At 30.2% G+C, this 12,217-nt stretch overlaps 1 protein-coding gene and 1 pseudogene across 1 annotated transcript; both read right to left on the reverse strand.

Moving 5' to 3' along the window:
• Positions 1-226: 226 nt before the first annotated feature.
• LOC110671105 (polygalacturonase) lies at positions 227-2,036 on the reverse strand. Its single transcript, XM_058129880.1, has 4 exons — positions 1,536-2,036; positions 1,108-1,397; positions 765-993; positions 227-679 (listed from the first exon to the last, which is right to left on the reverse strand). Exons 1-4 carry the CDS (start codon positions 1,983-1,985, stop codon positions 461-463), a joined length of 1,188 nt encoding a protein of 395 aa, XP_057985863.1. The 5' UTR covers positions 1,986-2,036; the 3' UTR covers positions 227-460.
• A 6,652-nt stretch (positions 2,037-8,688) lies between these two features.
• LOC110671121 (polygalacturonase-like) lies at positions 8,689-10,561 on the reverse strand (annotated as a pseudogene).
• Positions 10,562-12,217: the final 1,656 nt, after the last annotated feature.

Raw genomic sequence — 12,217 nt, forward strand, 5'->3', positions numbered from 1 at the left:
TCTTTTTAGAAGTTTCTACACAGAAATTTGACACTTAATTTATTTAATTTATGGATATTTTTAATTTTCTCTCATAGGCTTAATCTGCGATATCCTTGTACTTTAATATTCTTTGAAATGAATTTTATTACTTAACGGTAAATTTCTTAATTAATTATTTAATATCATGAGACTATTTATTAAAAAAATTGATAAAAAATTTTAGAATTAAGTGGAGAATTAAGACTATATAATAATAGCATAAAATATACTTCTCAAAAGTTGACAACATAGGTAGAAACAAGGGATAATTGCAGGGCCGGGCGCTCCAACCAAGCTAAATTGGGCCTAAAAGCCACAGGCCCGGGCAATAAATCCATTTTTAATCAACCAATGACCAAGCTCAAAGGACTCCATGAACTAGTTTTCTTACTCCTAACATTGTTATTATTCAAAATCCTGAAACCAGACATTGCCCCTTCTACAGACAGCTCGAGGCCTCAGCAAAACCAGAAACTCTCCCAGCGGCATTGGTACAGGAAGCTTCAGCTGGCCGATTATTGTAAGTCAGTTTCACATCCTCCAAGTCAATTCCAGTGCATGGATACTTGGTGCTACAATCCAATTTCACTGCCACTTCCGTTGCTGATGATCCATGGATGTCTTGGTATGTCACGTCGCTAATTTTAACTCCCGATTCCTGTCCAATATCAACAAGTAGATTGATTGATTTTGAATTCAACATATAAAATAATTTAATTGATTTGTAGAGTATCAGATCTTACCTGGTTAGGACAATTTTTGTCGCCAGGACAATAATTTTGATCAATCAAAATTGGGTTTTGAACATTGGTCATAACAGCATGTTGGAAAAGAATGTTCCTAGCAAAACCATTGCTGGGTCTGCCCCAAGTTTTAATCCTCACACCATTTTCAGTGCCGGTAAAAGTAGTAGTCTTAACAGTTACATTTTGCACTCCATCTTCTTCAAGTTTCTTGCCTAAACTTCCAATACTGGAACAATCACATTTTTTTTTTTTGTTTTGCAATAAAATTTCAGTACCGTATTGCACGAAAACATGTAAAGAATACATGGTCATTTGTGAAATAAGTAACAATTTTCTTTACCTGATTCCATGGCCAGGTCCGCAAGCAACATTTTCAGCCCATAAATTAGTGGTGCCAGGGCCAATTGATACACAATCATCACCTGTACCAATCTTGGAATTCAAGATTGTGACACCAGTTGATGATTCAACATGAATACCATCAGTGTTCGGGCTATCGCCAGGGGCAGAGACTCTCACATTTTGTACTTTCACATTCTGGCAGCCGTTGATGACAATGTGAAACTTCTGGCTATCTTGTGATGCTAATCCATTGATTTCAACATTATTGGAATTGGAAAATTCTATTGACTGCGCATACAAAACAAGAATATTAACATGTTTTAGATAACTACTTCTCTTCATAAGTCACCAATGAGTTTTGGCTAAATGGTCCTGCATTTTTTTCCCAGAATTATGAGTTTATGTGTTTAGAACTCTAGAGCTTACCGTTGCTCCTTCGGGGCAACTCTTGTCGGAGGCTTTGCATGACCACAAGCCAGTGCCTTGACCGTCCAGTATACCACCGGAAACGGTAACCCCATCAACATGCTCAAACATTAGCCAGTTTTTTTCATCACCAATAGACGAATAATCCGACGGAGCCACAAGGGTACCATCGATAGTAACTACAATGGCACTGTTCTTGCAGGGGCCCTGAAAGGTCACTTTGCCTAGAGAAAACTTCCCTGAAGGCACGTATAGAGAGGCAGGTGCCGTAGACCGACAGACCTGGTCCCATGCAGCAAGAAAGGCCTTGGTTGAGTCAGTTGTTCCATCGGGCTTGGCACCATAACTCTGCACACTATATTGTGCAGGCTCTGCAATAATAGCAGGAGTTGATGAAGCAAATAAAATGAAAGCAAGTGTAAAAGCAAGAAAGCTCAGTGTGTGTGCCATTTCTTGTTTGGTTGATAAGAATATTTGAGAGGAAGAGAGATAGAAAGAGCGTGATATGGAGAGTTTGTGTGGGGAAGTTGAAACTGCCTGACGAGTTTATATAGGATTTTGAATAGAATCTTAGGAAGGATTTTTACGTTTCTTTTTTATTTTTTTGACTGAAAATTAATAGTAATTTCTTTTTTTGCTTTTATCACATTCTTCTGTTTTTATCATTTTAGTCAAGTAAGGAAGGAGCCCGCCCACATTAACAAAGAAAATTGAGTTGAAAAACAAAGAAAATTGAGGAAGAAAAAGAAAAAAATGAAGCGCCATCAATTTGATATGACCAAAGCCAAGAATATTCATTCTTCGGCAAATTAATTTCGTTGAAGGGAAATCTTTAGTTTTCCTGATTATCATGTGATATAACCAAAGCCAAGAATATTCATGTTCATCTACATTTTCCTCATTCGATATGTGCAGATAGCCGTGAGTAAATTTATAGTGCTTATAAAATTTGCTTTTGAATAATTTTATCTAAATTTAATTTATTATAAATTTAAAATATAATTATATAAAATTTATATATTTAACAGATATAATCCGCTTTAAATTTAACATCTTAAGTTCATAATATATCAGATTTAAGCAATGATATATATTTTATTTTCTTGTAAATTTTGTAATATTTTGTTAAATAAAACATTAATCAGACTTTGAAAGTTGTTTGATTTAATAAGAGGGTGACTGGTTCACCTGATAGCTGATAGATATCCAACATGTGAACTAAAGTATTTGGTAAATTTTAAAAAATAAAGCTGATAGCTGATGGATGGCTGATATGGTATATATTAGCTGCAATTTGTATCAACTCTATTGTTAGAGCTGTTTCTCATCAGCTAATAACAGATTTGATTTTATTTTTTATTTTGACCATATTATCCTTTTTAACTTAACTCAAAAATTAATATTACTAATACTTTTATATTTTTCATTTATAATTTTAATATTTTAATTAACGCATTTCAACTTTGTTAAAATATTTTTTTATTAATAACATAAAATATAAAATATTTATTAATATTTAAAGACTTAAATTAATTCAACAATAATAATTATTTTATTATTTTATCTATATTTTTAAAGTTACTTAATTATTTTTTGAAAATTTAATTATTTTCTTATTTCAATAATAAAATAAATAGTATAATATATTAATTTAATAATTATATATTTAATTTAATAATAAAATAAATAGTATAATATATTAATTTATAACTATATATTTAATTTAATAATAAAATAAATAATATAATATAATAAATTTATAATTTTATATTTATTTTTATAATAAAATAAATTATATAATATATATTCTTATTAGTCATTTCAAATATCAACAGTACCTGTTAAATATAATTTTATCAAACATTTAACATAAATAAGCTCTCATCAGCTATCATCTAAGTTATCAGTTATATTCAATAATTAAACTAAACAGATCCTAAATGTAATAATTAATTTTAAATATTCTAATTTTTATTATTAAACTAATTTAGATTGATGTTGTTAATTAATTTTAACTCTTAATATTTCCCTGTAATAATAATGATAATAAAAATCCCTGTTAAAAAAAATGAAAGGGCAATTATGAAAATGAAGGGGATATCATATGGCTGGGAACGTGACAGGTGGAGTAGAAAACGGAGAAGAAATCGGCGGGTCTACGTATTTCCGACAATTATGGGCCTGCATTTGTGCACATAAAAAAGCGATAGTCCGTATGCGCTTTGCTTTCTTCAGCTTTTGTTTCAATTTTCTTCCATCTAACTGCTTATTATTGTCATAATGCTCATATCTAAACTGTCCACCCATGTGGATATAACGGTTTTAACTACCCCTTTTATTTCTAGTCAACCTGCCCTAGCTAAAAATTCTGAAAAGCACACGCTCCTTTTCATCATTATAATATTCATATTCGCCCATGTATTTCACAAAATGGGGTCAATTGTTGATTTTTTTAAAAAATATTCTTTTCTATATATACATATTTGTACATATTCATTACTCATAAATTTAAAATTATTTAACATTTTTCATTTAAAATTTTAAATTAATTGAGACAGAAAAGAATGTTGTGCAATCAAAATTTTATTTATTTTTAAAATTTTAAACAACATAATATAATTATACACGTGATAAATAAAATTTAGTTACTTATACAATAGTATTAATATAATATCATTTTTATATAATTTTCGGGGTATTAAATTTCATTGTATTTAATTATAAGATATTATATTATATTATTTATTTTTTATAATATTATATTATTTATTTTTTATGTTAACCCAAAAACAAAAATTTCTGTATTTGCCATTGTTAATATATATTGATATTTCTAGAGATTTTCTTTAATGCTCCTAAAAATGCATATTTTTTCTTTTACATAAGGATAAGATTCACTCTCATATTAAAAAAATAAATTAAAAATTACTTGAAATACAAAGATAGGACATACATATATGTATGGTTAGGGATTTAAATCCTAATATCATTCTTAATAGAAGGTTTTTTCTGAATACCAATCTTGTCTACGGAGGATTAGCCCCATCCATACAATAAAGAATGAAGAGGTTTGCTTGCAGAGGTTTAAGGCAAGATTTGAGGGGCTTCAAATGTTTTATGAAGTCCCATATGCAAAACACGATTTGTCATTTGGCCACAAAATTCAGCAGTCAAGAGTAATTAAGTCATATCAACCGTAAATATTGCCATGAATTCATCTTTCTGACCAATTAACAATTGGCTAAGCGAGTCAAACTTTGTTAATTACTATATGGAAGCTAGCTAATTACAATCCTAATTAATCTTTCGCATGCTAATGAACATGTTTATCTTTTGATAATCCATATATCAGCAAAATGTGACCATGTAATCATAACAGTATAGCTGAATATAAGTCAACATCATCATCAAACACTATCTCACAAAGCAAGCTTACTTTTGATTAACTGCTAATTAACTACTCCAGGTGCCAAGGCCAACATAAGATCCTGCGATGATCATGGACGCCACAATTTCATATACTTCGTTGAAATTTTGCGCTTTTAACCAGATTATACGGTGTATTAATTAGAACCATTGCTCCACAAGCAACGCCAATTTGCTTTAATTAATTACTTATGTTTATTCTAATTATAGGTAATTCTATTTTCTTTTTGTTTTTCTTTTTAAAATCTGGCTTTGCTTGTTAGCCTTTTGTCTTTTATATTTTTCTTTTAGGTTCTTTCCTTTAAAAATCAGAAGATCAGTAGAATCCATTTTTAGAGACTTTTCTTGCTTAGTTTCATCTTTTCATTTCTGCTTCCCTCTTTACTAGAAGGGAAGGCAATTGGGCTGTTCATATAACAATAATAATAACTAAAATTTAATCATAAATTAGTTAAAGTAAACTATATTAATTTTTATCAATTAGCTCTATTTGAGACCAACTTCATGTCAATATTAAAATGTTATAAATCTTCTAATACAACTTTCCTCCACATGTCATTTTAAATTAGGCTGCGCATACTTTTGTTCTAAGCTTTATAATGATACTCAATCCTTAATCAAATGACTTAGAACCTTTTATTTAGTTGCAATTCCTCTTCATTTTAACCAACATCACTCTACTTTTCGAAAAAATAACATAATATATTTCCACTCAACATATTGTGTACCAATTGAATGTAATGGCCATCAAATAGAGCATATTTTTACTGATAAGATCATTCTCTACGATAGATAAATGTAAAATTAACGATAAAAATTTTATAATAATATTAATTTTACTGTCTAAAAAGTTAACATATAATAAAAATATAAATAATGATTGTTAATGATACATAAAAAAATATTAAAAAATTTTTGTAGCAATAATTACTACTGCCACTAACTATGTATAATTTTTTAGCAACCACAATTTTATTGTAAATATTTCCGGCCATAATTTTATAGCTGCAATTCATATTTTGCTATTATAAATGACAATAAATTTTATATATTTGGCAGTAAAAATTATTGCTACTATATCTAACATTTTTTGTACATTAAAATTGAATCCATTATAATTATGAATTGTAAAATCGTTTATTAGATGATCATACATTTTTTAATCACTTTTTTATATGTAAAAAAAAAAAGCGTTTATCTTGTAAGTTAATAGTTAATATGATTGAGTGCTAACTTATAATATTAAATAATGGCTTCAAATTAAATTTTGATAACCCTTTCTATATATAAAAAATTTTTATGTACCAAAAAAGGAATAAATGTTGGTCATAAGAGAAATTGAATAAGAAGTTATATATGTTTAATACTTGCCTACAACAGAACTTGGGACATTGGAGTTGTCTTCAAATGATACAAAACCCACAAATTACAGGATGTCCTGTTTCTGGGGTTCCCTGTTTCAGGTAATTCTTGCTGGCTAAGACGATATGGTGTTTCTTGACCATCTTTTCATATTTTAGAATATCATGCTAACAATATGGACCAAATACATGATTCTATTTTCAACATAATTTCATATGACAAAACCTTGATATATTTATTTTCAACAAGGTCAAATTCCATGCAGTGTTGTGTAGAAATTTAACAATTAGGCATCTTATTATCTTGCATACCAATGGTCCTAATTCATGCTGAATTACGTAAAAAAGGATGGATCTTCGATGTTAACTAAAGGTTATGATCATCAATAGTCAATTGCTTCTCAACTACAATGTGAATTCGGTCAAATTAATAAAAAGAAAATTCAACTGTAATCAACTAACTCCTTTCCTTTGCACATGGAACAGAGGTTTCTCTCTCAACTGCCCAAATGAAGCAAAAAAAGGTTGACAACTATTGAGCCACACTTGGGCAACTATTGATTCAATTGCCTTTCGTCATCAATCATGAACAGTGGAGAATGTCCTAATTTCTAATGATTTTTCTACATTCCCTCTCCCCCTTAGGGGTGAGCATTCGGTTCAAACCTAATCGAACCGAACCGAATCGAATTAAATTATAAAAATCGAATCATGAATTTTAGAAACTGAACCGAACCGAAGTGGGTGAAAAATAGAATCGAACCGAACCGCTCTATTTCTATTCGGTTCGGTTTAAACCGATCGGTTTGATTTTTTTATTGATTTTTTAATTTAGACTTGATTTTCAAGTTATTTGGTCTAATTTTAACTTTGGTTTGAACCTAATAACCATTAATCAATGAAATTAAATAATTAATATATATAAAATTAAATATAATTCATAAATTTTTCATAAAAATAAATCAAATAAAAAATCAATTCAGTTTGATTTAGTTTGATTTGACTATATAAATTACTATTCAGTTCGATTCGGTTTAACCGATTTTTTTCTCTTCAAAACCGAACCGAATCGAAATAACCGAAATTTTTATAATCTAAAACCGAACCGAACTAAACTAATTTAATTTTAAAATTAAATCGATTGAACCAAATTGACTCGATTCGATTCGGTTTTTTCATTTGAACCGAATTCTGCTCAGCCGTACTTCCCCTTGCCTTTCATTTCAATTCGCTGAATTTTCAACTAAATTTTTTGCCAATAAATTAGATGGCATTTCTATTTTATTTCAATGGAGAACTACTCTCCCTTTATTGTCCTAACTTTTAATTTGTATTTATATCATATTTTCAAGAATGGATAATATATGCAAAACATTATCAATTTTAAATATAATTTATTAATAATGCTATTTTATTTCTCAAATATTAACAAATACTCGTGTAGGATGAATGCATTATTTGACCTGTAATTTTTATTTAAAATGTTACTCTACATATCGTCTTTAGTTATATCTGATTGACACTTAAATTTTATAAAAACATAACTATTTGACCCTTAATCTTTACATGAATAGTCACATGACATTTTTATTTTAATCTTTTATATTTAAGTGTCAAAATAAAATAAGTATTAAAAGTACTAACATGGCATTAATGTCAATGCCTTATCAACTTTTTCTACTACATGAGTACTTAGTTAACATTTTTTTAAATTATTAATTATTTTGTTCCTTAAGTGCTAATGGCTTTATATAAGTGCAAAGAATAAAATCTCAATCCCTTTTAATAAAAGGCTTGAACCATAGAATACCTAAATGTACTTTTTTTTAATATATATTGATTTTTTTTATAATGATTTTATTTTTAATTTATTTTTTATCTTTAAATTAAATTTTACTTATTTATTTAAAAATAATTATTAATAAAAATGAAACTTTCTTTATAAAAAAATAAAGTAATCATACAAAGTTAATTTAGATAAAAATATAATTATTCCTTATTATCCAAAGTGTTATTTCAGTTTTTCATAGTGGTTCAAAATTTCTCAAATGAGAGAGAGAGAATAGAGAAATCCATCATTGATCCATAGCCATGAAGAGTCAACACCCATCAACATTCATTTTAGTTCTAGGGATCCACGAAGAATCAACGCTTTGGGCATTCTTTTATTCCTCATATGGTCTTTGCAAGCAATTTTAATATTAAAAATTTAAATTTTAGCAAAGCTTAATTCTTTTAAAAATTTTTTAAATACTAAAAAAAATAATTTTAAAATTAAAAATGTAATAATTAAATTTCTGGATTTTATTATTAACAAAATAGAAGTGTTATTAATATATATAAAACTAAATTAAAGAATTTAACGTTCAGAAACAACTTGGTGGAAGGACAAATCCAGAAGTGGTGCCATGTGCATTGACACAAGATGATGTTGCGGTAGCTCTATTGAAATATGTGAGCTTTATGCCTTGCAATTTTATTCCTGTGCATGGATTACTTGAACTGCATACAAAATTCATAGCTACTTGTGTCGCTCATGATGTTCCTCTTATGTTCTTATATGTCACCCCACTTATCTTCACACCTGAATTCTGCCAAAAAAATTGCCAAAAATGAATACCTACAATGTTCAAATTCTCCTCACCCACTGCAGTGATTTAAGCCCATAATTTTACAAGTTCTGTATTATTAAATTTTATTAAAGTGAAAAGTAATTATATGTACCTGATTAGGACAGCCATGGCCACTGGGGCAGTACTTCTGATCGATGATGATAGGATTATAGGCATTCTTCATTATTACGTTTTGGAAAACAATATTATTAGCAAAGCCAGAGCTAGGCCTTCCCCATGATTTTATCCTAACACCGTTTTGAGTGCCTATGAAAACTGCAGATGTTACTGTCACATTTTGGACGCCATCTTCATGGGTATGCTCGGCTAGACTGCCAACACTGTCCAACAAACACACACATTAATTAGTGTTGTCACACATATTCGATAAGACAAAAGTTCTAAATATAAAGAATTGAACAATTTTTTTCTCTTGAGCAAGTTTTTAGGATTGGGTTAGACTCGATTCATTAAATGGGCTACAATATTAATTGGTTAAGCCTGTCTATATTTCTTTTATTAGTTATATCTAACCTATCAAATTAGAAGCCACAGGCAATTCTTTGAATCCTGCCGTTCATGGAGCCAGGACCTATTGAAATGCCATCATCACCAGTCTTCATGGTGGTGTTTGTAATGGTGATTCCAATAGAAGATTGCATGTGGATTCCATCGGTATTGGGACCCAAAATGGGGGCAGTAATCTTTAGGTTTTCAAGCAGAATATTACGGCATTGGTCTATTGGAATGTGAAATATCTGGCTAACGACCACATTTCTTGACGCCACAAATGATATGGACTGCATAAAATTTAACACTTGCTTAATTGAAGTTACACTGCAGCAATAACTGTTGTAATTTGATCATTTTGATACAAATATCAAAGTTTTGGTAGGTTTCTCATCAAAATTAATTACAAGTTTATTCTAATAATGATAGTTCATTAACCCAATCAACAAAAATTGAAGAAAATAATGCTAAATTCAGTGAACATTTCAACAATAAACTCAAAATTGACCTGTTTAAATATACTTGATAAATATAAAATTTTGATTAAAAATTAAATAAAGAAAATCCTTACATTCCACTTATATATATATATAATTTTTTAATTAAAAAAAAATAAGTGCTGATCACACATTCACATAAATTACGAAAATATAATTCCTGAATGCACATGCTGATTGTGTGAGACCGTGAGAGAGTGAATATGACTTACCCTAGCACCAGGCGGACAAACCTTTCCAGCATTCCTGCAAGCCCCTAATGCCACCATGGATAGTAACCCTGGAAACCTGATAAAACAATATCCAAAATCCAGAACTGCCAAAAGACCAGTAATTTGTAGGTGCTAAAATCTTCCCATCAATCCAAAACAATATCTTATTCTTGCATGGACCATTAAACACAATCGGCTTAACCAAGAAACTCCCACTAGGAACGTACAGAGTGGCGGCCCTGTCGACCCACAAGCAGCCGACCAGGCCTTCAGATATGCTTGTGTAGAATCAGTCAAGCCGTCTGGTTTTGCTCCAAAGCTTTCCACATTTTAGGCTCCACTGGATGCTCGGAAGGAAGACCAAAAGAAGACGAGGAAAAGAAGACAATGAAGTATGATATTGGCCATTAATTTTCTTGGTAATGAGTACTTTTTCACATGGGATAAAGATCAGACTGTGGAAATTAATTGCAGATGGATTTATAGTCTTGGTTTAGTCTAAAGCAAGTCAATTGCATGTTACCCTCTTCAGCATTAATCATCAATAATTATGATTGTACGGTGTTGATGAGTTGTTTAGTTGTTGAGTTTATACGTTAATATATCTGTAAATGCTTAAGAAAACATGATCCGCCATTAACGATGGTCTATTCTTATTATCCATTTGGAGTCATTGCCATACCAGCTGTGGCATTGGAAGTTCACTATTTCTTTTTTAAAATGACATATATATATATATATATATATATATATATATATATTTGCCAGAGACTGTGTTGGGTCTTCTCATTGCAGGTCGTGCAAAAAAGAAATATTATCTATTTATATAAGTCACATCATCTATATAGTGAGATGTTGAAGAGCTGGAAATTAAAAATAATTAGACAAAAATTAATCAATTTTAATTTCGTGGTATTGCAATTGTATTCAAAAATGTTAATTTTTAAATTAAATTCCAAATAAAACAAATTAATAAAAAAATGTCTTTGTATGAACTTCAATTAAAAAAGAAATAGTGAACATCTAATATATACTTACAAATGTGGCTTGTGGTGGCAAATGGCAATAAAAGGTTGCTTAATTACAATGAGGGTGTCGCAAGGTGTTTTGCGGTCGCCTGGACGAACACTCACCGAAGTGGGAAAGAGTGAGGAGTCGCCACTTTAATTTTGAGGGAAATTAAAGGAAACCATTTGAAAATAAATTAGAAAGAAACCACTTTGAAAACAGAGATTCTATGTTCGGGGTTCGTATACGGGCGGGGAAGGTGTTAGGCACTCCGCCTCGTCCCTCTATGAGGGCAAGCAGATTTAATATTATGCTCTTCATAAATTAAAATCGATAGTTAGGGGGGCTGGGTTAGGATAAAGACGTTAATCCCTTTGATAAAAGGGAATATTTTATTTTTCACTAGTTCGGGTTACCCATATACATAAGTAAATGAGAAGACCCTTAGTGAGTTAGTGTTGCGTAGCGATTTTATTTAGAGGGTTACTTTGCATATTGTGCTATTTTAATTTGGGTTTGAAAGAATCTGGGTAAAAGTCTCTTTCGATCTCTGGGGATAATTTGTTTAAAGTTTAAAGAATCTCGGATAAGAACTCTCCTCCGATCTTCGTATTAAAATTTGACTGAGAATCGGATAAGAACTCTCCTCCGACCTCTTTTGAGTATTTAAAATTTGGATTGAGAATCGGATAAGAACTCTCCTCCGATCTCTTTTTAGTATTTAAAAATTTGGGTTGAGAATCGGATAAGGACTCTCCTCCGATCTCTTTTTAATATTTAAAATTTGGATTGAGAATCGGATAAGAACTCTCCTCCGATTTCTTTTTAATATTTAAAATTTGGGTTGAGAATCGGATAAGAACTCTCCTCCAATCTCTTTTTAATATTTAAAATTTAGATTGAGAATCGGATAAGAACTCTTCTCCGATTTCTTTTCGTTTAAGTGGGGATCGGGTAAGAACTCTCCCCCGACCTCCTGAGATTTAGTTGCGATCGTATATCGTAAAGACCTTAGACTAGAGGCTCTGACATCCGAAGACGCTGAGAGCCCGAACA

Source organism: Hevea brasiliensis, chromosome 2 (assembly GCF_030052815.1).
Source record: "Hevea brasiliensis isolate MT/VB/25A 57/8 chromosome 2, ASM3005281v1, whole genome shotgun sequence".
NCBI classification, from domain to species: domain Eukaryota; kingdom Viridiplantae; phylum Streptophyta; class Magnoliopsida; order Malpighiales; family Euphorbiaceae; genus Hevea; species Hevea brasiliensis.

What these genes read in the sequence shown, in the direction of transcription:
- LOC110671105 (XM_058129880.1), bottom strand. Translation starts at nt 1,985, where the DNA reads ATGGCACACACACTGAGCTTTCTTGCTTTTACACTTGCTTTCATTTTA. An exon ending in GTTGCCCCGAAGGAGCAACG is followed by an intron (nt 1,398 to 1,535) that starts GTAAGCTCTAGA and finishes TTGTATGCGCAG; the next exon opens with TCAATAGAATTTTCCAATTC. An exon ending in GGACCTGGCCATGGAATCAG is followed by an intron (nt 994 to 1,107) that starts GTAAAGAAAATT and finishes TGATTGTTCCAG; the next exon opens with TATTGGAAGTTTAGGCAAGA.